The 26217-nt window shown below is 36.4% G+C and overlaps 2 protein-coding genes and 1 long non-coding RNA gene across 6 annotated transcripts in view; 2 read left to right on the top strand and 1 right to left on the bottom strand.

The window, feature by feature from the left end:
- ERCC8 (ERCC excision repair 8, CSA ubiquitin ligase complex subunit) overlaps nucleotides 1-13163 on the bottom strand; it is a 74229-nt gene extending 61066 nt beyond the window's left edge. The window contains 1 exon segment of the mRNA XM_082457333.1: nucleotides 12991-13163. Coding sequence (XP_082313459.1) covers nucleotides 12991-13067 — 77 coding nt within the window. The 5' untranslated portion in view covers nucleotides 13068-13163.
- On the top strand, nucleotides 3-8215 carry LOC309658641. Its single transcript, XR_014262348.1, has 2 exons — nucleotides 3-1934; nucleotides 6036-8215. It is a non-coding gene; the product is annotated as an uncharacterized lncRNA (long non-coding RNA).
- A 78-nt stretch (nucleotides 13164-13241) lies between the features above and the next one.
- NDUFAF2 (NADH:ubiquinone oxidoreductase complex assembly factor 2) overlaps nucleotides 13242-26217 on the top strand; it is a 183477-nt gene continuing 170501 nt past the window's right edge. For all 4 annotated transcript variants that reach the window (XM_082457405.1, XM_082457403.1, XM_082457404.1 and 1 more), the window contains exon 1: nucleotides 13242-13454. In XM_082457405.1, the coding sequence (XP_082313531.1) occupies nucleotides 13328-13454 (127 nt within the window). In that variant the 5' untranslated portion in view covers nucleotides 13242-13327. The remainder of the gene's footprint in view (nucleotides 13455-26217) is intronic.

The following is a 26217-nucleotide window of genomic DNA, read 5'->3' as shown; positions in this document are numbered from 1 at the left end:
AAAACATAAAAATTAAAAGGAGGAAAAGGAAAAATAAAAATTAAACAATAAGAAAGTAATTTAACATTAAAACGTCCTTATTTCACCAAAATTACATGGAGTCAAAAATCACAATAATGCTTAAATCTCCTAACATACATCTAAAGGTATTTATAGATTATTAAAGACCTTATACAAATTTTTAAAATAACAAGAGTACTAACAATTACATGTAAAGAATTTCTCCTGAAGCATTGCCTTAATTATCTTATCTCTTATTTAAAGGGTGTATTTTATTAATTTTTAATTTAGGTAGCTAGAAACTGAAACAAATTTTCACGAACAGAAAGTTAAATTCTGATAACTTAAACTTAGCTGAGGACATCTAGTGGACAAAAGCTTAAATTACAGTTTTTTAAAAAAAATTCCCTTGTTTCTTAAGCCTTATAGAAGTATAAAACGAGCATGTTCAACTCAACAATTAAGCACATTTAAATAAATCAAATTAAATATAAATAAAAATGATTAACAAGTACTCTCACAAATTAAGATGAATGAAATTTCTGATATTCAATAACTGTAAACCATCATTATCCTGGTGAGGACGTTAAGATTAAATGAGTTGAAACATAAAAAGTGCTCATAACAATGCCCAGCATATAGTAAGTGCCTAGTGAATGTTAACTATTAGAATTTGTCTCAATCTTTTGGATGTCAAAAAGCATTTACATTAATTTAACCAAATGATCTCTAAATTCATTATTGATCAAAATAATGTTAATTTAAATAAGATTTTTCCCCCAGTTTTACTGAGAAATAAATGAATACATTGTTGTATAAGTTTAAGGTATATAGCATGATGGTTTAATTTACATATATTGTGAAATGATTACTACAATGGGTTCAGCTAACATCTATCATCTCATATAGATACAACAAAAAGAAAAAAAATTTTTCTCCTTGTGATGAGAATTCTTAGGATTTACTAACAACTTTCCTATATATCATACATCAGTGTTAACTATAGTCAATATGCTGTACATTACATCCCTAGTACTTATTTATCTTATAACTGGAATTTTGTACATTTTGACCACTTTCCTCCAACTCCTCCTGCTCCCACCCCCTCCCTCTGGTAACCACAAGTCTGATCTCTTTTTCTATGAGTGTTTTTTTTTTTAAGAGTCCACATATTTAAGTGAGATCATACATTTGTCTTTCTCTGTCAGACTTACTTCCTTTAGCATAATGCCTTCAAGGTCCACCCATGTAGTTGCAAATGGTAGGATTTCCTCACTTTTTGTAGCTAAATAATATTCCATTGTATATATATACAACTTCTTTATCCATTCATTCCTATGTGGACACTTAGGTTTCCTTGTCATGGCTATTGTAAATAATGCTGCTATGAACATGGAGGTGCAGGTATCTTTGCGAGTTATCGTTTTCATTTCCTTTGGATATATTCCCAGAAACGAAACTGCTAGATCATGTAGTAGTTCTATTTTTAATTTTTTGAGGATCCTCCATTCTGGTTTTCCACAGTGGCTGTACTAATTTACAAATCCCACCAACAGTGCACAAGGGTTTCATATTCTCCACATCCACTCCAGCATTTGTTATCTCTTGCCTTTTTGATAATAAACGTTCTAACAGGTGTGGGGTGTTGTCTCATTGTTTTTGCACTTCCCTGATGACTAGTGATGCTGAACATCTTTTCACGTACCTGTCGGCCATTTGTATATCTTCTTTGGAAAAATGTCTATTCAGGTTCTTTGCCCATTTTTCAATTTTTTTTTTTTTTGCTATTGAGTTATATGAGTTCTTCATATGTTTTGGATATTAACCCCTTATCAGATAAATGGTTTGCAAATATTTTTTTCCCATTCTGTAGGTTGTCTTTTCACTGTGTTGATGGTTTCTTTTGCTGTACAGAAGCTTTTCAGTTTGATGTAGTCTCACTTGTTTATTTGTTTCTGATTTTTTTTTCTGTTTTGGTAAGAGTGCTTATTCCATGTTATATAACACTGTAGTTGGTAGGTATGCAGTAACCAAAACCTATCCTATATTGAAAAAAAGCTGTTGAAATGGACAAAAGTTTCACATCACTGCCCTGGTGTTTATTTCCTACCGTTCACAGTTTGCTTTCCTTTGGCCTAAGATCCACCCCTCTCCACTCCTCCCCACCTTTGGAGTTTTTTCACTTGTTTATTTTTGGTTTTGTTGCTTCTGCTTTAAGTGTCATATCCAAAAAATCATTACCAAGGCCATGTCAAAGAGCTTTATTCCTATGTTTTCTTCTAGGATTTTCATGGCTTCAGGACTTACATTTAAGTCTTTAATCCATTTCAAGTTAATTTTTGTGAGGGGTGTAAAATAGGGGTCAAGTTTCATAAAATGAGAATTTTTAACCTATCAAGTTATCATACTTTTTTAAAAAAAACAATGCACAGTGCTAGGAAAGGTACATACTGATACTTTTATGCAGTGACAGTAGCAGTACTATTAATTCCCATAAACATTTTGGAAATCATTTTAACAGTAGCGAGTGTCTGATTTAAAGATATACAAGTTCCTCTTTTTCTCTTGGAAGACAGTTTAGCCTTAGATTCAAATATCCAGTCTAACACTTACTACTTGTCTAACCTTAATCAATAATAAAAACAGCTAATATTAATTAAGAGCCTACTATTTGCTGACATTGTAATCACTTTATTAAGTGTAATAAATGGTAATCCTAAGTGGTAACTTTCCTAGTGGTAGATTATATTATTAAACACTTTGCCTGATTATAAAACTAAGACATAAGTAATTTGCCCAAAATCACATAATAACTGGTTGAACTACATCTGATCTCTGACATTTTTTTCTCCAGACCATTATGCTCTACCATTTCTAAACTTCAATATTTCACCAGAAAATAATATTTTACATTTTTTCCACTGAAATGTCTATTTCCTCTTAAAATATTTTTCCATCTGATGACTTTTCAAATTATAACAGTAATATTTGCTTCTTATAACAAGTAAAACAGTATCATAAAAACATGTGCAAAGAGAATCATCCCTTCCTTGAGCTCCCTCTCCTAACAGTGAAAACATGGTCTCTATTATCATTAATATACTTATTTGATCAATCCCCCTGTATGTAACCATCTCCCATCTCCACTACTACCCCGCCCCCCAACAAGTATGCTGCTTACCAGGCTTAGGCTTTGATTTCTGCTTCTCTCAGCACTCTGATCAGCTGAGCTTGCCTGTCTCCACCTCTGGACTACCTCCTCAACCTGCTCAGCCAGTGAAATCTCACTTTAGGCCAACCTAATCCCTGCCTTTTAGGTAGCCTACCTCTACCCAACCTAAATACTTTAGGTCTGAATTGTTTGGGAACCAGAAGGAGGGGTTAAGATGAAGGGAAAGGGGGAGGGTACTACAATAGGGAAACAGGGGTGGGGTTTGTGTGGAAGGAGGCAAGGTGTGAAAAAACAGTTAAAATGGCAGGCCTGAGACTGCTATCTTTAGAAAGGGCTGCTTCCAAGACTGGCCCTTACCTGCCTTCTGGGATTTCAGGAGGGTTCCCATCATTTCTGGATAAGAATGGCTCACTGTGCCCAAACTAATATTTGGAGCAAACAATGTACATTATGAATACCTACATTCCTTCTGGGAGTCTGGAATTTTGGTACATGCTAAGCAGAAAGTGCCTAAGTGGCCAGTTCTCAATTAAAAACTCTAGGCACTGAGTCTCTAATGAGCTTCCCTGATAGACAGCTTCACCTAAGCTGTCACAATTCATTGCTAAAGAAATGAAGCTTATCTGTGTGACTCCACTGGGAGCTTGTGCCTGGTTTCCTTCACAAGTCACCCATGTGCCTTTCCCTCCACTGATTTTACCTTGTATACTTTTGCTGTAATAAATCATAGCCATGAGTAATTTGGTACAACTGTATGCTGCATACTGAGTCTTTCCAGAGAATACTCAAACCTGGGGGTGGTCTTGGGGACTCCCCCCACACAAAAGCATAGAAGTAGAAGGAAGAGGGGTAGGGAGAATATGGGAGAAAAGAGGGAGGGGAGAAAGTGAAGGAGAGAGGGTGAAGGGGAAAGGAGTGAAAGAGAAGACATATGGCGGAAGGCAGAGGAAATTGGGGTAAGGAGGGTAAGGAAAAGAGCGAGTCCTTTTAACTTTTTGTTTTAACGTCTTAAGATGGCTTAAAAAATTTATTATATCCTTTCATCTTCTTCAATGATGAAATACTTTCATTTTTATTTTTTTAGTCTATGACATTTTTTTTGAATACAAGTTTCCCTGTTTCCCCTAAGCTGTAGAAATAGTTTTCCTTTCTCTCTAGATAATTTATAACTTCAATTTTCATTCCATCTTGGACTCAAGAGTTATCTGGAATGTAATTCCTAATTCTTTAAACATTGAATTAGAGGTGATGGTGATGTTCTCATTAATTAATTTACTTCCAATTTCTTTAGCTTATGATTAAAGAATATGACCTGTAAAGATGGCTACCTTTTTGAATTTGTTAAAGTTTTCTTGGTAGCCAAGTACATAAAAATTTTGGTAAATGTACCACTGACATATAAAAAACATGCACATTCTCTAAGAGATGTAAAGTTATATATGTCTATTAAATTTGGTGTGTTGTTTATCCATTTCCCCCATATGTATGTATTCTCTCTCTACTATATCAGGACCATTCTGGAAAAGAAACTAGTGTCAAATTTTCCTTACATTTTGCTTTATATATTTAACTGTTTGAATACATGTTTTATTACACCAATTCTTCATTAATTGTGCTTCAAATAATATCATCTATTACAATGTTTGGTGTTTTTAACCAAAAATCTCACCTTAACTAATATTAACAGTGACTTCTGCATTTTGTTAACAATTGTCTAATATCTTTTTATCCTCTACTTTAACTTTTAATATTTAAGAATTTTGTAAACTATTTAAAAATATTTTAACTTGAGGTATTTCTGAGCAACAGCTTTTAGCTATATTTTATTTAAAAATTAATCTGATAATCTGTGCTTCTTAATGGGAGGAATCAGCCTGTTCACCTTTGGTATGACATCTGATACACTTGATATTATTTATTGTTTACTTAATGTCATAGTTCTATCTTTAACTTTTCATTTTGCTAGTTCAATGAAGTTGCTGTTCATTCCCCTTTGCTAATTTTGAAGTGTGTCTAAAAAGATCTTTATCAGCCATGTTATATATTTCCAGCTTGTTTATTATTATATATTTAGATTTAACCATACACATACTACAAGGTTCATTGCTCTCCTCTGTTTCCTCTCCTCTTCATCATTTACGTACCCTGGGGCCTTGTTCAAATACATTTATTCATCAATTAATGTTGTTCCTTGGGTATTTTTTCTTGAAGGGGAAAGGGGTGAAATATTTCTAGGAATTTTAGCATATGCACAATATTGGACAGATTGACTAAATTTGGATTCCTGACTTGCAGTCCTTTTTTCTTATTAGTAGATATCAGTCCAGATTGGCTAAATTTGGATTCCTGACTTGCAGTCCTTTTTTCTTATTAGTAGATATCATTCTAGGCTCTAGAACTGCTAAGATGTCTAATGTCAACCTGTTTTTCTTTTATGAATAAATTGTTTACCATTGGAAGCTTTTAATATTTTTTTTCTCCATTCCTAGATATATTTACTAGGGTATTTGTAATTTTATGTCTTTTTCATCAATCCTATTGTACTTCAGTGAACCTTTTTAGTCTGTGAATCTAGTCTCTGCTTGTTTGTTTTGTTCTCCCTCTGGAATTATTATTGCCTCTGAGGTCTTCTGGATCTACTCTCCAAATCTCTTATCCTTTCTCTCATACTTTTTATACTTGCTTTGTGATTTGACATATTTCTTTCGTTTGATCATCCAGTTCATTAGTCAATACTCAAAAGTAGCCACTCCAGTTTGAGGTAAAATAACTAGCACACTTTACCCATCTCCCTAGAAATACAACCATAAAATGTGAACAAAATGCATGGAATACCTATTTGAGGACTCCAAAAAGTAAATAGCAGCAACTGGACTGGGGGAAATACCATATCCAACATACCACCAAAACAATGGCCAGTTTATTATTTTCTTCTCCTCTGCTACTTCCTGGCTGGAAACCTGGAAGTGAGCACTGTGGCACAGACAGAGAAAGTTCCAGGAGCAAAAAAGGGAACTCCAATACTCAAGGACATGTAGAAATCACCCATCTATATTTTTTCTCTCTTTTCTCCATTCTCTTGTGGCCCAGCCCCTAGGCAATCTGATAGCAACACTGGCAATGGCTGGAAATAGTGACCTGAGGGAGCCAAAACTCTGGGGGAAGGAATCTGTTTTCTCTGTTCATCAGAGCTCTGATCCCAAGAGAGTGGGTCCAATCACCACTGTTTTCTTCCTCTGTCTTCTCACTTACAGGCCCAGAACTGGGCCCAAACACATTAGTGTATGGTAGAACAGGGTAACTAGAGCCCAATGTTTCTGGCAGGAGGACCAAAAGGGAGAGTCCCAGTGATGAGAGGTACCAGAAAGATCACTGAGAGAAAGAAGCTCAGGAAGGCAAACTCATAAAGTTATTTATGAACTTCAGGACTCATCACTGAGCAGAGCATGCATGGAGCTGACCTTAAGTAGCATACAAAAGATTCTGAAAACTAAACTAACAAGAGTACCACTCAGGTAACAGACTACTGAGCGGCACACATTGGGGGCAGATTTGAAATGGTTTTGAAAACTGAATTGACATTAGAACCATGGCAAACATAACAAGGTAAAAACTTTCAGCCTGAACCTAACTTCGCCAATTGCTTCTTAAAACAAAAATATCAACATTCTTCACAGGACTGAAAAAAGACCCAGAGTGTCATGACATTTAAAAATGTCCAGGATACAATCCAAAATTACTCTGCATATGGAAAACCATGGACATTTCAACTTGTATGGGAAAAGACAGTCAACAGATACCAAAGCTGAGGTGACACAGATGCTGGACTTATCTGACAAAGACTTCAAGGCAGCCATTAAAATATGCTTGAGCAAGCAATTGTGAACAGAATTGAAACAAATGTTAAAAAAGGAAAGTCTTAGCAAAGAAACAGAAGATACAATTAAGAACCAAATGGAAATTTTAGAACTGAAAAATGTTAAATTATTTTTCATCAAAAATCTAATTTTCATTAAAAAACTATTTTTCTGATAGACTAAATTGCAGACTAGAGACAACAGAGGAAAAAGTCAGTGAACCTAAATACAGATCAATTGAAATTACACAATTTAACAACATAGGGAAAAAAGACTAAAAAAAAAAAAAAAAGAAGAAAGAAAAGAAAAGAAAAGAACACAGCCTCAGGGACCTAAGTAACAATTATAAAAGGCCAAACGTCATCAGAGTCCCAGAAAGAAAGAAGAAAGTGGTATGTAAAAAATATTGGACAGAAATAATGGCTAAAAACATCCTAAGTTTGTGGAAAGATATAAATCTGCAAGCAAGAAGCAGAATAGACTCTATGATAAACCCAAAGAAATCCATGCTGAGACACATTATAATCAAACTGCTGAAAATTAAAAACAAAGAAAATTTCAAAGCAACCGGAGAGAATGACAAATTACCTATAGAGAAACAAGTGATTGAACTAACTGCAGATTCCTTTTCAGAAACCAGAGCCATCCAGACTTGTTCTAAAAGAATTTCTAAACAAACAAAGTTCTTCAGACAGAAGTGAAGTGATATAGGAAGGAAAGTTGGGATATCAGAAATGAAAAGAGAACACCAGAAATGACACATATCTAGGTAAATAGGCTATTCTTTCCTTTAAAATGTGTTTGATGGTTGAAGACAAAAGTTGTAACACTGTCCAATGGAGTTTACAATGTATGTAAATCTAATATATAAGGCAACAACACATATGGTGGAAGGTAAAGGGTGATAAAGTTTCAATATACCAAAAAGAAGGAGTAAAATATTGATTCTAAGTAGAAAATGAAAAGTTAAGTAGGTGTTTTATATTTCCTAGAGCAATAACTAAAAAATACTATACAAAGAGATATAGTCAAAAACACAATAGATAAATTAAAACAGAATATTAAATAATGTTCAAATAACGCAAAAGAAAGCAGGAAAGGGTAAATAAAAATGTGAAGCAATCAGTACTTTCATTCATTGCTGGTAGGAATGTAAGCTTTTAGAAAACTGTTAGTTTCTTAAAAAGTGAAACATATACCTAGTCATTCCACTGCCAGGTATTCACCCAAGAGAAATAAAAGCATATGCCCATACAAAGACTCGTGCATGAATCTTTAGAGCAACTTTATATGTACTAGTCCCAAAACAACTCAAATGCCCATCAAGAAATGAATGGATAACAAGTCATGGTATATCCACAAAATGGAAAACTCCTCAGCAATAAAAAAGAATGGATACATGCAACAGGATGGATAAATTTCAAAATAATTATTCTGAGTGAAAGAACGCTAAGAAAAAATAATTTCATTTATATAAAATTCTGAAATATACAAACTAATCAATAGTGACAGAAAGCAGATTGGTAGTTTCCTGGAGTAGAAAGAATGTGAAACAGGGAAAGAAGGGAGAAAGGGATTACGGAGTCTTGATGAAATTTTGGGGCTTATGGATGATTGTTATCTTGATTATGGTGATGGTATCAAAAGTGTATATATATGTCAAAACTCATCAAATTGTATACTTTAATGTGCAGTTTAGTGTATATCATTGTACCTCAGTAGAGTTATAAAATAAAAAAGGAGGGTATGAATTACAAACATTGCATTTTAGTGTTCATATCTTTGCCTGTAGTCAACGACAAGGAAGAAACTGGGGCAAATGACAGGAGACATCTTCTTTGAATAAAATAGGACTGTATGTTTGTTTAGTTAAGCTAAAATATCATTAAAGAGGGGAATCTTAAAAAAAAAACTACCTTACACACTTTAACTTAAATATACAAGTAGTCCTTATTTTGCATTGTCTGATACACACAAATTTCAGTTACCATGATTTAGTTAATACCAGACCACGACAACATGGTTGAAATCTCAGTTACCATGGTAAATTAACTGTGAGTAATAGCATAAAGTGCAGTGTTCAATACTTGCTTTTCAGTCCACAAGATACTATGAAAATAACATGTACATCAAAATTAGTGAGCACTTTGCATGACTTCTTTCAAAGTCTGCAGATGATCACTGTGCACTTGTTATTCAGTTCACACACAGCATTTAGTTTTGTTACCTCTGTGCCCCTGAGATAAACCCACAAGGAATTCCACAAAAATGGATAACTGAATGGGGGAACTGGCAAACATAATTAAAGTGCATGAAAGCAATACAAAGTGATGATAGTGGAAGTGAAACTCAAATTGAATGCAAATGGAATTACAAAAGAAATATCTCACTGTGGGAATGTTGACATTGCTGCCATTTTAGAAACTCTAGATATGCAGACTGAAGAGATCAATGAAGGTGAACTTATCCACATAAATGAGGTAAAGTGTTTGTGATGAAAAGGCTGAATATGTCCCTGAAAAAGTGATGCTGGCAGAAATCTTCACATTAAAAGAACGCTCAAGGACTTCCCTGGTGGTCCAGTGGTCAAGACTCTGCACTCCCAATGCAGGGGGCACAGGTTCGATCCCTGGTTGGGGAACTAAGATCCCGCAGGCCGCACCACATGGCAATCAATCAATCAATCAATCAATCAATCAATCAATAAATAAGAGAACTCTCAGAGATATTTCAAGCCATTGAGAATGTAAAGGATAAAATGTTGGAATCTGACACAAATTTAGAAAGGCGTGTGATAATTAGCCAAGGTAAAGAAAAGATGCTCAACTTGTAAGTGTACAATGAGAAGACAACCACTGCTCAAACTACTCTTGACAAGTTTTTTTTTTTAAACAAAGAAATATACTTTGGTTCTCATCATTTCTAATATTTTACATTACACAGATAACTGACAGTGACTTCTAGTGTTTCCAAAAAAAATTTTAAAGGTCACAGAACAATTTGAATTTTCCTCATTAATTATTCAGATCACTTTGCATAGGTTTTAGCTTACACAATCAGTTTTATGGATGTGCACTACAATGCAAAGGAAAGACTGTCTGAATATTAGCTAATTTTCTGAAGAAGAATGAAGTGTGCTGAACAGAGGGCCATATCATCTTTCTTCCATAAACCATACCCATATTATATATAGTCTATGATTTTCAGGGATTGTTAAAACTTGTTTTTTATTTATTAATTTATGTATTTTAGTTGGGTGAAAATTTAAGACATATGCAAAGCAACTGAATATGGAATCTAAGACATATGCAAAGCAATTGAATGTGGAATCTTTCTCAAGCAATGGTTCTCAATTCTAGCTATACATTACAATCAGCTAGGGCACTTTAAAAAATTCCAGTGTCCTTGACCAATTAGACTAGAATCTATGGGGTTGGAACTTTAGCATGAGTATTTTTTCCAAATACCCTATGTTATTTTAAATATTCTGGCAAAGTTGAGAAAGACTGTTTCATCTTTTTACACTTTCCCCAAATCTTTTATAATAATTGTCTCAATCATGTCTCATTTTGTTTTAAGCCATTTGTTTGCACTGAGTATTTCAAAAGTGGTCCATCTAGTTTTGTAAGAATAGCAACTTTTGTATTCATACTTCATCAGCTCACACTAAAGTGACATTATCAGAATAATAAATAAAACTAGCATTAATAGGGTTAGGGACAAATAATGACTTTTGATAAGCACACAAAGCAACTGGTGGGAGAGATGTGCATGGGATCACTAGAGTACAGGTTTGTAACCCGAAGTGTTAAGTATGCTTGGGGAATCAGTGTTTTACAGAGGAAATGAAATCTATTTACAGATGGATTAATCTGGCAATTTGGTTAGGAAACCTTCACTGTTTTGAATTTTTATTTCTTCTAATGAAGTAAGAGGTTTAGGTCACAGAATTCTGACTGTGCTAAAGAGCTATACTTAGTTGCTTCCGCAGACCAAGGACTTTTTGGAATTAAAAGACAACAAGAAACCAAATTTTTCAGACCCTCAGTGGTGCACACGATTTACATTATTACTGATATAAGACCTCTGATCATATGAGGGAAAAAAGAATAATGCTGTTTCTTTTCAAAAAAGTACCGCTACTGTCACTGAAATTAAAGATAATGGACAACGTCACTCATTTTCCAAACTTTGCTGATCATTAGGGAAGAACTGCAGATCTACTTGGTGGAAACAAGCTACATAGTCAAAGCAGACTGACAAATTTAAGCAGACTGACAAATTTTGATACATACAAATTTTGCTTGAGTTCTTGCAGTTACTGGAATAAAAAACTCTGGATATGTCTGTATGCTTTTATTAGAGTGGATGACCTAGCTGAAAAGGAATTACTGTCAACTGTGCACTAACGGGGGTTGGAGGACAGTAGGAGATGCAACCCCAATCATGCTTAAAACTAACCAAAACATAGTAAAAAAAATTAATACTTAGTTAAAACTGTATGTACTATCTAGAAACATATTTACCCATTCTAAAAGCATAATACTAAAATGTAAGGATAATACATCTTAGAACACAAAACATCATACAAATTGTGCCAAACCCTCTTCTAGGCAATGGGAATACAGGGTTTTAGAAGACAATATACCAGTAAAAAAATAAGTATATAATACAATTTCAGTGGCAATAAATTGAATGAAGAAAATAGAGCAGAATAATGGGATGGAGAACCATTGAGAGCAAAGGAGGGATTCGGGGGCAGCAACTGACACATTTGATGGCTCCCTATTTAAACAGTCTTTCCTCAGCATCCATGATACCTCACCACCCTGGTTTTCCTTCAATCCCTCTGGTTACTCCTTTTCAGTTCGTCTGCAGTCTCATCTTCTGCCTAACTTTAAGTGTTGGTATTTTTCAGGTTTGTAATCACTGAACTGCTTCTCTCTTCTTACTCCACAAATAGTGCCTGGGTGATCTTATGTCCTCCTCACTTCACGTATCATCTTGCATTAAACATATCTAAATTTCTCCTGAGCATCAAACATATACTATATGCAACTGTGTCCTGCACCCTCCAAGTGAAATCTTCACAAGTTCCTTGAAAGCAATATGGGAAAAGTCAATATGAGCAAAATTAAAGTAAAACTTGCTCCCTCTTTGGGGAGAGATGTTACCATCATTCACCCTGACATACAAGGCACATAGCTGGGAATCATTGCAGACGCTTCCTTTTTCATCATTCATTATATCCAATTAATCTCCATGGCTGGTTGATTCTATTTCTTAGATTTTTTTCAAGTATCTTCACCCTCTTGGTCCCAACAGCCACGTCCCTGGCTCGGGCTTCCATCAACTCTCTCCTTGCAACAGTTACCTAACTTGGCTCCCAATCTTGCTCTCAATTTCAATCCATTCTCTAAGCAAATAACAAAATGCAACAGTTCTCACCTTATTCTCATCTTTTTACCTGTTAACCAGGCATACAAGGCTCTTCCCCATCTAGCCTCCCCTACTTCTTCAGCTTCATCTCTTGTCAATGGCCCTCTCTCCACAATTCTCTGCTCTAGTCATGCTAAACTTTGTTCAATTCCTGGCCTATGCTCCGCCTTTAACATATTGCTTGGCACATAGTAACAGCTCACTAAATACGTCGACTAAATGAAAGAACGAATTCTTGGAAGATAGTTATTCCTTGGTAGTCGGGGAGAAGGAATAAAGTAAAATGAAAATATCCTCATTTAGATTTACAGCGCCCTCACTCGAGCCCGCGTGCGCACCCACCTGCCTACAGGTATATAAAAGCTATCCTATTTTCTCGAGCCATAGAACAGAAGAGAGAGTAAAGCCCAGTTGTGGTGGGAGGAAAGTGGTAATGAGGCGGCCAAGTGTGAGGCAAAGCTAACAAGCCATTGGCCCAGATTTTAACCGGAATATTAGAGAAAATAATAAGGTTTTCTTTACCTCCGTGTGGACTCCGCTCTCCGAAGGCGAAGAGGGTCGTCCAAACCCGCTTGTCGTGCCGACAAAAACCCTAGCATCCCGTCCCTTCACACCGGCTTGTGAACTGGACGGCGCCATGACAGAACACTGAAGCTGGGGTGTAGAGCGGAGTCTCCCATTGGTCAAGCTCGATGCCACCCGGCCAATGGAGAGCGTCGTTACTTGAGGGTGTACGGAAGGAGGTGGGTGGGACTCCTCTGAGCCGGTGGGCGGGGTCAGCTGCCGGGGCGTTCTCGCTTTGGTCTCAGGGATCCCCGGCAGGTCACGCGGCGACCTGCGCTGGAGCCGGTGGGAAGGCATGGGTTGGTCTCAGAATTTGTTCCGTGTCTTGTGGAGAGCGCTGTCAAAGGAAGTGAAGGAGCAAGTGGGCACGGACCGGTTCGGGAACAAATACTACTATATCCCAGAATACAAGAACTGGAGAGGTGAGATGAGAGCTAGGGCAGCGGTTGGGGGGTCGAAAAACGATGTGCTGCACTTGTAATCACCAGAGTAGACAACCCGAGTTCGTTCTGCCCACAGCCCTCTCTACTCTGGCCGCTGGTTTTCAGACGGGCTCTCGCTGAACGGCCCCGCGGGTGCCCGCCGTCCCTGCGCCGCAGCGCCCGTGTCCTGAGCCCGGCCGCGGCCGCGCTAGCGCTGTATCTCCCAGCGCCGAGAGCCTCGCCGGCGGAGGACCGCCCCCCTCCAACCCCCCCAGTGTGGGTCCTTGAGGTCGGGCGACGTAGACGGGGACAAGTCCACGGACGTCTTTTACCAAAGGGTCCCGGGAGGGGTAGGAAAGTGCCTTTCCTCCTCCCGTGACCCCCTTGCGACCAGGCTGGCGCGGGGTAATTGAAGAGGTGTATTTTGAGCCCCTCCGCTCTCCTCTTCCGTGGTGTTGACCTTTTTCAGTGGCTCCGGCGTTGGCCCCAGGCGTCACCTTCCTCAAGGCCAAAACTGTCAGAAGTAGGGCCATGCACGCTGACTGTGTGGAAAAGAGATCCCCGCAAGGCTCCACGTTACCTTTCCCATGAGTTTGCACTCCCAAGACCCTGTTGGCGCTGACTTGAAGATACAGGTCGCTAACCGTGTTTCTGTGTAGGAATCTTGCGAAGTCTTGATGTTTGGGGTGGTAGGGGCCGTTGCTGGTCTTTGAGATCACACCACGTGGCAGTCGTCGTAAACTCTTCTGTGTTGTTCCAGCGCCGCGATGCAAAAGATCTCAGGCTTTGGGGTCAGAAAGGCATGGGTTAGAATCTCAACTTTGAGATCTAAGAGGGATCACAGACAAAGTATTTGTCCTCCCCAGGTCTCAGTATCCTCACATGAAAGTTAGAGATGATAATAATAGCAATAATATTGAGAAACACTAAGACCTTTCAAAGTTGTGTTCCATTCATTTCCCATTACTCTTGAGGGCATTTCTTCCTCTTCGTAGAGGATATGTAAAGTGTATTCCTTGATTTATTACTCAAAATTGTTTTGCCTAGCCCTTTTCTGTAACTTATTTTAATATCTTAGACTTGTTTCCCTAATGAGCATTTAAACTCTATCAGGGCAGGAAATAAGTCTTAAAAAAAAAGTCCACAAAGAACCTAGAATGGTGGTGAAGTGTTTCTTGACAGAGGAAGCAGAGGGAAAAATGTTTCTTTTCCATAAGTTGTCAGGTAACATTAAAAAAATACAAAAAAATCAGATTGACCTTTTTAAATTGAAGTATAATTTACATACAGTAACGTTCATCTTTTTTGGTGTATGGTTTTATGATTTTTGACAAATGCATACACTCATGTATCACCACAATCAAGATATAGAACAGTTCCATCACCCACAAAAGTCCCTCCTGCCCCTTAGTATTTCATTCCCTCACCCTGCCCTTGACAACCACTGATCTGTTTTACGTTCCTACAGTTTTGCCTTTTCCAGAACATCATGTATAATAAATGGAGCTATACTGAATACAAGATGCAGTCTTTTGAGTCTAGCTTATTTCACATGGCATAATGCAGCTGAGATTTATCCATGTATCAGTAGTTCACTTTTGTTACTAAGTAGTATTCCCTTCCATTATATGGGTTTACCACAGTTTATTTATCCGTTCACCAGCTGAAGGACATTTAGGTTGTTTCTACTGTTTTTGGTGATTGTGCGAAAAGCCTCTATAAACATTCCCATATAGGATTTTGTGTGAACATAATTTCTCTAGGGTGAACAGCTAGGAGTGGAATTGCTGAGTTGTGTGGTAAATGTATATATAACTAACTTCATAAGAAACTACCAAACTGTTTTCCAATCTGGTTGTACCATTTTGCATTCCTGCCAGCAACACATGAAAGTTGTAGTTTCACATTCTCACCAGCACTTGGTTTTGTCAGTTTTTTTGTTTTTATTTTTATTTTAGCCATTCTAATAGGTAGATAGTGTTATCTCATGGTTTTAATTTTCATTTTCCTAATGACTGAGGATGTTGAGAACCTTTTCATGTGCTTATTTGCCATCCATGGATCTTTGGTGAAGTATCTGTTCAAATCTTTTGACCATTAAAAAAAAATTTGTATTAATTTCATTTCATTGAAAATACAGTATCGTTAAAGACTTAAATTAACGAAATCATGTGTATTCTAAAATGGTATAATTTGTGAGTCACAGGTTATGTTTATCTTATAATTTTATTATTATAATACCAAATTGTTTTCCAAAGTGCTTATGCCAGTTTATGCTTCAATTAGCTTGATATTTTGAATCCATGTACTCTTGATTGTGAGAAAATCAGGCTTTTATCAATGATGTAGTAGAATCACTGTATGCTGCTGTCTAATGTCTCTGTGTGTCTCAGTTCTTAGATAATTGAGGACTGTGGTACAGATGTGTTATACAGTCTGTAAGTACCATTACACATTTCCTAAGCCTTCTACTATAAAGCAAGGGAAAATATTTTTAGTTTGTTTTCAAGCAAGTTTTCAAAAAATAAGCCATCTAACTTTTCTATTTCCTTGATATGAAAGGTGGTTCTCTAGAGGTCTCCTTGAGTTTTCTTTGAATTGCACAATTGAACACCATCAGTGAAGAGTGTTTAAGAACCCTTTAGAGGAAATTAATTTTTCTTTTAATTCAGTTGATTACTGTGGTGCCAGTCATCAAAGAACTACTATATTTTCCACATAGGGTTTTATTTAGTAAGAGAAAATCTGTTGTTATGTAATTCAAAATAAGTCTTGAGTATTGTCTAGTCAGCTGAATTTAAGTTTAGAACTGTGGAAATTTTAACTTTTTTAAAAAAAGCATATTGGTATTTCAGGATAAAAAGATTTTGAGTATAGCATGTACTCAGCATTTTTAATAGCAAAGTGTTGATCAACATCTTTTTATTGAAAGCTTGCTTGCTCTATAGTAGATTGTTTAGTAGAAGATTCCTCAAACTTGATCTAGAAAATTCCTTAGTTATTGCACCCTTCTTATTTGTAATTTCCCTGAGTTTTTATCCATACGATTCCATTTATCTCATGCTTCAAAAGGTAATTCTCTTCCTTTCTAAGATAAATTCTTGTATTTGTATACTTGATTCTGGCTGGAACCTCTTTGAACCTTGTTTTATTATTTTCATCTCCTTCTTTTGCACATTTATTAAACATCTGCACCCCTAAAAACTAACAAATTTGTTAACTGAAGAACTATTTTGAGTTGTTATTTGCTAATTGACATTGTGAATGTCCAGATTTTGGGGGTGGGGTGAATATTATGCATAGTATGCGAAAACACCTGCTTGGAGTATTGTGTTTGGTTCTGGACACCACAGTTTAGGAGAGATGCTTGAAAACCTAGTGTCCAGACAGGGATAGTTATGATGATAAAATTTTCTAGAAATTATATACGTGAGTATTATTAGCTGTGAGTCTTGAGGAGGTTTACCCTTTGAAGAGAAGATTTATGAGGAACTTAAAGTATATGAAAAATCATGGTATAGAAAAGGATTAGGCTTGGGACTTACCTGGTGGTCCAGAGGTTAAGAATCTGCTTTCCAATTCAGGGGATGCAGGTTCAATCCCTGGTTGGCGAACTAAGATTCCACATGCCACAGGACAACTAAGCCCGTGCACGGCAACTACAGAGCCCGTGCGCCACAACTAGAGAGCCCAAGTGCCGCAACTACAGAGCCCACACACTGCAACTAGAGAGAAGCCTGCACACCACAATGAAAGATCCAGCATGCCGCAACTAAGACCCGACACAGCCAAATTTAAAAAAAGAAAAAAGGAAAGGATTAGGCTCATCTGTATAGCCTTTTAACTCAGAACTTAGATCAGAGGGTAAATGTTTACCTTTTTATAAGAAGCAACTTTCAGACTGTTAGGGCTGTGCTAGAAAAAGAAGAGAGTGCCTTATGTTTGATTGTAGCTGGGAGAATTTAGGGAGATAAGTAGCTGGAAACATTTGATCAGCACCTTGAAGGATAAATACGATTTCACAAAGAGTGGTAGAAAAGTATTTCTGGTTGGCACCTGGAAGGGATAGGAAATACCACAGAGATTAGAAGGTAGTCCCATGTGGGTAGACTTCAGTGTAAAAGAACAATAGAAGCTGTTCTAGTGAGGGGATAGACAAGGTCAGATTATAAAAGCCCTTGCGCATAGGTTTGAAATTTATGCTTCATTCTGTAGGTGGTAGGTAGCCATTGAAAGCTTTACAACAGAGAAAAATTTGTGTCATAATTAGAGCTATTAGAGAAATGACTCTGGAAGCCCTGGGAAAGATGAGCTAGAGGGGAAAGGGAGGGAACTAAAATTCTGTTAGGTGGGAGCATTGCTAGGTTTACTGTGATCCTGGATAGAGATCTATTTGGACTGAAGTGATGGAAAGAAAAGTTTGATTTGACAAAACTTTTGGACTTGGTAATGAATTGGACTGTTAGAAGGGGAAAGAAAAGAGGAGAGGACAAAGTTGATTTTATTGTTTTAATTCTGGAGAACTGGTGGATGGTGGTGTACCAATTCATGCAAATAGAGGCTATAAGGGACTAATGCAAATAGAGAAGCAGGCCTTAGGCTTGGGTTGGTGGAAGAGTAAATAGAATTTGTTGCTTATAACAGGGCAACTGTATAATCAGGCAATTGTATACTCAGATCTGCAGTTCCAAAGATGTCAGTGATTAAAATACAAATTTGGAAGCCATCTTAATAGAGGTGATCACTAAAACTGTAGGGATAGTTGGATTCAAGCAGGGAAAGAATAATAATAACATGATATTAAGAGACAGGTATTTGGGAACCCTGTCATTTCAGTGGCTTCCTGTTACCTGAGAATAAATCCAAACTACCTGGCTGGCATTCATAACCTTTGAGTCCATCTTGAAAGTGCTACTTGTTTTTAGTCTGATCTTTAGATCAATGGTTTTGTAAGAAGCCTAGATGTTTATGCTATTAGGAGAGCTCAAACCTGAAAGCTTACATGATTTCCTATCAGGGAGTTGAATCAGATAGTATTTAATTTTCAGCATTCAAAAAATAACATTAAAATTAATTGAATGTAGTTATTTAAGCATTGCATCTAGTCTGTAACGTTGATGTTCCAAAAATGGAATCGGTTGGGGGCCAGGCGGGGTATCAGTGGACCGTAGGTAACAGCGATGCTTTCTTTTAGAATTCAGGACAAGTATTTCATCAAACATGGTAGATTTATTTTTGGAACACATTTTTTAAGATTGTATAACCTTCATTAAGGCTTTTTGTAGTGAATTGTTTACACTAGGCTACTGCCAGTTATTTTCAAGCTGTTCATAGTTTAATAATTATAAAATAAACCTATTCAAGTTCAGCATTTTTTAAGAAAATCTTACATTCTAAAAGATTTTTTTCATTTTGTGCTCAGTTTTTAAATGAAGCATTATTTGTACATTTATAGAAATTGTGAGCAAAGAAAAATATGTGCTAAGATTTTAGTGAAAGCATTATTGCCAAATTATATTTTCTGTACTTTCTATATTTATATGAGTGTGTTTAGATTCACATATATCTAGATTATCAGTGTGCCAGACACGTTGTTTATAATAACATTTCCTGAATTTTACGTTTCATGCTTTTTGGTTAAAAGAAAAAAAAAGATGGCCTTTGAACATGGCGTTTCCAAACACTTTTGGGAAGCCAAATCAGAAAAGGTATAAACCGCACTTTAATACTTTATTTAATTTATTTATTTATTTATGACTGTGTTGGGTCTCTTAGTTTTCGTGTGAGGGCTTTCTCTAGTTGCGGCAAGCGGGGGCCGCTCCTCATCGCGGTGCGCGGGCCTCCCACTATCGCGGCCCCTCCCGTTGCGGGGCACAGGCTCCAGACGCGCAGGCTCAGCAGTTGTGGCTCACGGGCTTAGTTGCTCCGCGGCATGTGGGATCCTCCCAGACCAGGGCTCGAACCCGTGTCCCCTGCATTGGCAGGCAGACTCTGAACCACTGCGCCACCAGGGAAGCCCTAAACCGCACTTTAAAGGTGATCGTTTAAAATTGAGGTTTGTCAATCTAAGATTGAATTTTGTTTAAAATTGAAGGTTATTTTATATCATTTCTATGTGCTTCCTTTTTTAAAAAAATTAGTTGGATTTTACCTTTTTTCTAACCTGACAATCATTTGTTTTATTTATTTATCCATTTATCTTTAACTATTGAATTATGAAATATTTCAAACATAAAAAATAGAATGATAAACAAACCTCCATATACCCATCACTTACTTTAAACAGTTATCAACTCATGGTTAATTTTTATTTTCTCCCCACCCTGCCACCCAACTCTCCTCTTATTTTGAAGCAATACCAAACATCATGTCTATTTACCTCTAAACATTTTCAGTATATATCCCTTGAACACAGACTCCTTTTTTTAAATATAGCAATAACACCATCATCACATATAGAAATCAAAAATTCCTTAATATCATCACATATTCTGTCCTTCACATTCCCTTGGTTGTCCTATAAAATGCTCTTATTTATTGGTTGATTTGTTTACTTAGTTTTGCAGTTGGTATAAATTGACCTCCAAACAAAATCTTTACATCATGATCACTAATATGTTTTTTAAGTCTCTTGTAGTTTTTAGGTTTCCTCTTTATGTTAATTGTTTTTGCTCTATCTCTCTCACACACATACCCCTGCTTTTTTGGGAGTGGGTGTTAACAAAAAGTTACTTTTTTTTTTTTTAATGGCATTAATCCATTCATGTTTGTTGTAAGAAGTGGTATATTTCATCTTTGGTCATCTTATTTTTTATGCTTTGTTATTTATGTCTTCTTATCCCTACCTTTTTAGATGTCTTTTGTAGTATAGCCCTCATTTTACTTGAACTTGACTGTACTAAGTGAGACCTGAGTGAATGCTACAGGCCTGTGGCTTCCTATAGGGTTCTGGTAGAATTTCTCTGGGAGAACTGTACTCAGTACTCAGGATGTCTTCACTTTCAGCCCCTGCAAGTGGGAATCTTAAGAATGTCAGTATCAGGTCAGAGTTGTAGTTGCCTATGAGAAATAGGGAAGGGACTCATTGTGATACTTAGCACATAATATTGTTTGGAGCCTTTTAAAAAAGATCTTATTTTGTGACGTCTTACAAGCTCTTCACATCACTGATAACTAGGCCTTCCTGTTCGGAGCACTGGTGGTATTCCCAAATTCCTTTGACTTGACCCTTACCATTTATTTGCCCCTTGCTCTCATACTTGCTGCTCTAAGATTAGGGTTTTCTCAGTACTTGTTTTTGGAAAAACCCATAGAAATTCTTTCCAGTGTGTCCTGTTATGTCTGTGCTGATTTACAGACCAGTCAGCATTGTTGGTTTTGCCTTCCATTCATCTTGTACCATTCATTAATTTTCTCATGTGACAAATATTTATTCAGCACTGCTTTATGCAGAACATATCTGTTTTATGTATTTCAGGTCTATTGGCTTCAGTTTCTCACCTTTTGATGTTTAACTGTATCACTTGTCCAGTTTAGCTGCATCCTATATTCTTTAATAAACTCAATAGGATTTGGGAAGATAAATGAGGTAAATATAAATCAATGGCAATTTTAAACTGAAGTTTACATATTTAATTTGTAACACAAATTAGCAACACATTTTTTCCTCCATTTTGTTCTCAATTCACGATAGCCTCCAGTCCTTTTAGCAGTACTTCCATTAATGATAGCTGTCATTCATCGAGTGTTAACTGATTAGTTCATGTTTTTACAGCAGCCATATAACTAAGGATTATTATCCTTATCTTAAACATGAGGTGTTTATTTCATTTTGAATACTTAAATGAACTTTATGTGTATGTGCCTGGGTACAGAGTAGGTACTCAAAAAATAGCTGTTCATTGAACTGAGATATTTATGGACCCAGAATTATAAAAGCAAAAATAAAGCAAGATTTTAAAAAAATGTAGGAAATGATGTAGTTTTACAAAATCTTAAAACAGTGATTAAGGCATATTTTTCTTTTTATTTATTATAAATGGGCCAAATTATTCTTCAGGGATTGAAATATTCTCATTAGAAATAAGACTGTCTTTTCCATAACTTTTCTAGTGTGGTTCCAGTTTGAATTTAGCTTAGTTGCGAGCATCAAACTTCTGTTAAAATACCGAGTCATGGGCTTCCCTGGTGGCGCAGTGGTTAAGAATCTGCCTGCCAATGCAGGGGACACGGGTTCGAGCCCTGATCTGGGAAGATCCCACATGCTGCGGAGCAACTAAGCCCGTGAGCCACAACTACTGAGCCTGCGCTCTAGAGCCTGCGTGCCTAGAGTCTGTGCTCCTCAACAAGAGAAGCCACCGCAATGAGAAGCCCGCGCACTGCAACGAACAGTAGCCCCCACTCGCTGCAACTAGAGAAAGCCTGCGCACAGCAACGAAGACCCAACACAGCCAAAAATAAATAAATAAAATAAATAAATTTATTAAAAAATTTACTCCAAAAGATACCCAGACATATTTTTTTCCTTTCAGGATGAATGAATCATCATCTGATAATTCAAAACCTGCATCATTCAACTGTTAACGTGTGATTATAGAGCTGCATTGTTTTATGTGTTTTTTTTAACATCTTTATTAGAGTATAATTGCTTTACAATGGTGTGTTAGTTTCTGCCTTATAACAAAGTGAATCAGCTATACATATACATATATCCCCATATCTTCTTCCTCTTGCATCTCACTCCCACCCTCCCTAACCCACCCCTCTAGGTGGTCACAAAGGACCGAGCTGATCTCACTGTGCTATGTGGCTGCTTCCCACTAGCTAGCTATTTTACATTTGGTAGTATATATAAGTCCATGCCACTCTCTCACATCATCCCAGCTTACCCTTCCCCCTCCCCATGTCCTCAAGTCCATTCTCTATGTCTGCATCTTTATTCCTGTCCTGCCCCTAGGTTCATCAGAACCATCCCTCCCTTTATTTTTTATTTTTTATTTTTTTAAAAACATCTTTATTGAAGTATAATTGCTTTACAATGGTGTGTTAGTTTCTGCTCTATAACAAAGTGAATCAGTTATACATATACATATGTTCCCATATCTCTTCCCTCTTGCATCTCCCTCCCTCCCACCCTCCCTATCCCACCCCTCTAGGTGGTCACAAAGCACCGAGCTGATCTCCCTGTGCTATGCGGCTGCTTCCCACTAGCTATCTATTTTACATTTGGTAGTGTATATATGTCCATGACACTCTCTCACCCTGTCTCTTCTCACCCCTCCCCCTCCCCATATCCTCAAGTCCATTCTCTAGTAGGTCTGTGTTTTTATTCCCGTCTTGCCACTAGGTTCTTCATGACCTTTTTTTTTTTTTCCTTAGATTCCATATATATGTGTTAGCATACGGTATTTGTTTTGGTCTTTCTGACTTACTTCACTCTGTATGACAGACTCTAGGTCCATCCACCTCACTACAAATAATTCAATTTCGTTTCTTTTTATGGCTGAGTAATATTCCATTGTATATATGTGCCACATCTACTTTATCCATTCATCTGTCGATGGACATTTAGGTTGCTTCCATGTTCTAGCTATTGTAAATAGAGCTGCAATGAACATTGTGGTACACGACTCTTTTTGAATTATGGTTTTCTCAGGGTATATGCCCAGTAGTGGGATTGCTGGGTCATATGGTAGTTCTGTTTTTAGTTTTTTAAGGAACCTCCATACTGTTCTCCATAGTGGCTGTATCAATTTACATTCCCACCAACAGTGCAAGAGGGTTCCCTTTTCTCCACACCCTCTCCAGCATTTATTGTTTATAGATTTTTTGATGATGGCCATTTTCACCAGTGTGAGGTGATACCTCATTGTAGTTTTGATTTGCATTTCTCTAATGATTGGTGATGTTGAGCATCATTTCATGTGTTTGTCGGCAATCTGTATATCTTCTTTGGAGAAGTGTCTATTTAGGTCTTCTGCCCATTTTTGGATTGAGTTGTTTGTTTTTTTGATATTGAGCTGCATGAGCTGCTTGTAAAATTTGGAGATTAATCCTTTGTCAGTTGCTTCATTTGCAAATATTTTCTCCCATTCTGAGGGTTGTCTTTTTGTCTTGTTTATGGTTTCCTTTGCTGTGCAAAAGCTTTTAAGTTTCATTAGGTCCCATTTTTCAATTTTTGATTTTATTTCCATTTCTCTAAGAGGGGGGTCAAAAAGGATCTTGCTGTGATTTATGTCATAGAGTGTTCTGCCTATGTTTTCGTCTGAGAGTTTGATAGTGTCTGGTCTTACATTTAGGTCTTTAATTCATTTTGAGTTTATTTTTGTGTATGGTGTTAGGGAGTGTTCTAATTTCATTCTTTCACATGTAGCTGTCCAGTTTTCCCAGCACCACTTATTGAAGAGGCTGTCTTTTCTCCATTGTATATTCTTGCCTCCTTTATCAAAATAAGGTGACCATATGTGCATGGGTTTATCTCTGGGCTTTCTATCCGGTTCCATTGATCTATATTTCTGTTTTTGTGCCAGTACCATACTGTCTTGATTACTGTAGCTTTGTAGTGTAGTCTGAAGTCTGGGAACCTGATTACTCCAGCTCCATTTTCCTTTCTCAAGATTGCTTTGGCTATTCAGGGTCTTTTGTGTTTCCATACAAATGGTTAAATTTTTTGTTCTAGTTCTGTGAAAAATGCCATTGGTAGTTTGATAGGGATTGCACTGAATCTGTAGATTGCTTTGGGTAATATAGTCATTTTCATAATGTTGATTCTTCCAATCCGAGAACATGGTATATCTCTCCATCTGTTTGTATCATCTTTAATTTCTTTCATTAGTGTCTTATAGTTTTCTGCATGCAGGTCCTTTGTCTCCTTAGGTAGGTTTATTCCTAGGTATTTTATTCTTTTTATTGTAATGGTAAATGGGAGTGTTTCCTTAATTTCACTTTCAGATTTTTCATCATAAGTGTATAGGAATGCAAGAGATATCTGTGCATTAATTTTGTATCCTGCTACTTTACCAAATTCATTGATTAGCTCTAGTAGTCTTCTGGTGGCATCTTTAGGATTCTCTATGTATAGTATCGTATCATCTGCAAACAGTGACAGCTTTACTTCTTCTTTTCCAATTTGGATTCCTTTTATTTCTTTTTCTTCTCTGATTGCTGTGGCTAAAACTTTCAAAACTACGTTGAATAATAGTGGTAAGAGTGAACATCCTTGTCTTGTTCCTGATCTTAGAGGAGATAGTTTCAGTTGGCTGTGGGTTTGTCATATATGGCCTTTATTATGTTGAGGTAAGTTCCCTCTATGCCTACTTTCTGGAGGGTTTTTATCATAAATGGGTGTTGAATTTTGTTGAAAGCTTTTTCTGCATCTATTGGATCATATGGTTTTTATTCTTCAATTTGTTAATATGGTGTATCACATTGATTGATTTGTGTATATTGAAGAATCCTTGCATTCCTGGGATAAACCCCACTTGATCATGGTTAATGATCGTTTTAATGTGGTGTTGGATTCTGTTTGCTAGTATTTTGATGAGGATTTTTTCATCTATGTTCATCAGTGATGTTGGCCTGTAGTTTTCTTTCTTCGTGACATCTTTGTCTGGTTTTGGTTTCAGGGTGATGGTGGCCTCGTAGAATGAATTTGGGAGTGTTCCTCCCTCTGCTATATTTTGGAAGAGTTTGAGAAGGATAGGTGTTAACTCTTTAGAGCTGCATTGTTTTTGATGATGTCATTTTAACCTATTTGTATTTAGTATTTAAATACACTAAAAACCATAATTAATTGGTATTCAATTAAGACATAGTTATTAAAAGTCAGAAAAATAAAATGGTCAGAATTATTAAGTAAGGTGTGTCTTTTTTCTGTGGGTAATTGGAAGATTATGATATATAGTTCTTTAGAATGTGATATTTACTCTAACATTTGGGAAATATTTTTCCAGCAGGTGGCAGCATTGTCTTGAAAAACGTAGGTTGCCAGTTTATTAAATATTTTTCTTTGAGCCGATTTGAGGAAGGAATCTTTTCTTTAATATAATTGAATTTATATTTTTTCTTCCAAATAAACCCAGCACTACTGCTTTATAAAATACTAATCATAAGACAAGGATTTCAAAATGACGCTATGGATTATTCCTAGTCAGTAATGCACAGTGATATAAGTGACAGTTATGTTTTGAAGAATTGACCAAAATTTTCAAAGATCATACATACAATTTTTCCAACAGTAAGTAATATTCTGTCTTGAGTTGTTGGAGATAACATAATGTAATCATAACCATGGACTTCATCACATTCATAGAATATCCTAAAATGTTTTATGATTTTACTTAAACCATGCCTTCTGTTTAGAAATACCTGAAAAAAGTTGAACTTCTTTTAAAATCCTTTGTTGAATATAAAATAATAAAAATGATTAATTTTTTATATAGGTTATCTTAGTGTTCTTTGAATGTTGGAATTTTCATTTTCTTATCTTCATTTTAAAGTTTCATTTCTTAATTGTGTTTTCCTCTGAGATTATTTCAATTGCTTATTGAACTTCCTTAGTTTGTGTGTATATACATGCATGTACTTAAACACTTAATTGTATTTTGGTGAAGGGAAAATATCAACATTTTCCCTGTAGTCCTTGATTGCATTCCTGTCTCATACCAGTGGAATCACATCAGAGTCATACTTTTGTCCAAGAGAGATACAGGAGCATGAAATTATTCACAGTCATACAGGCAATCCTTTATACTGTCTTTAAGAA

This window comes from Balaenoptera physalus (genome assembly GCF_965194825.1).
Source record: "Balaenoptera physalus genome assembly, chromosome: 3".
In the NCBI taxonomy this organism is placed as follows: Eukaryota; Metazoa; Chordata; class Mammalia; order Artiodactyla; family Balaenopteridae; genus Balaenoptera; species Balaenoptera physalus.
This window is presented reverse-complemented; position numbering and strand designations above follow the sequence as displayed.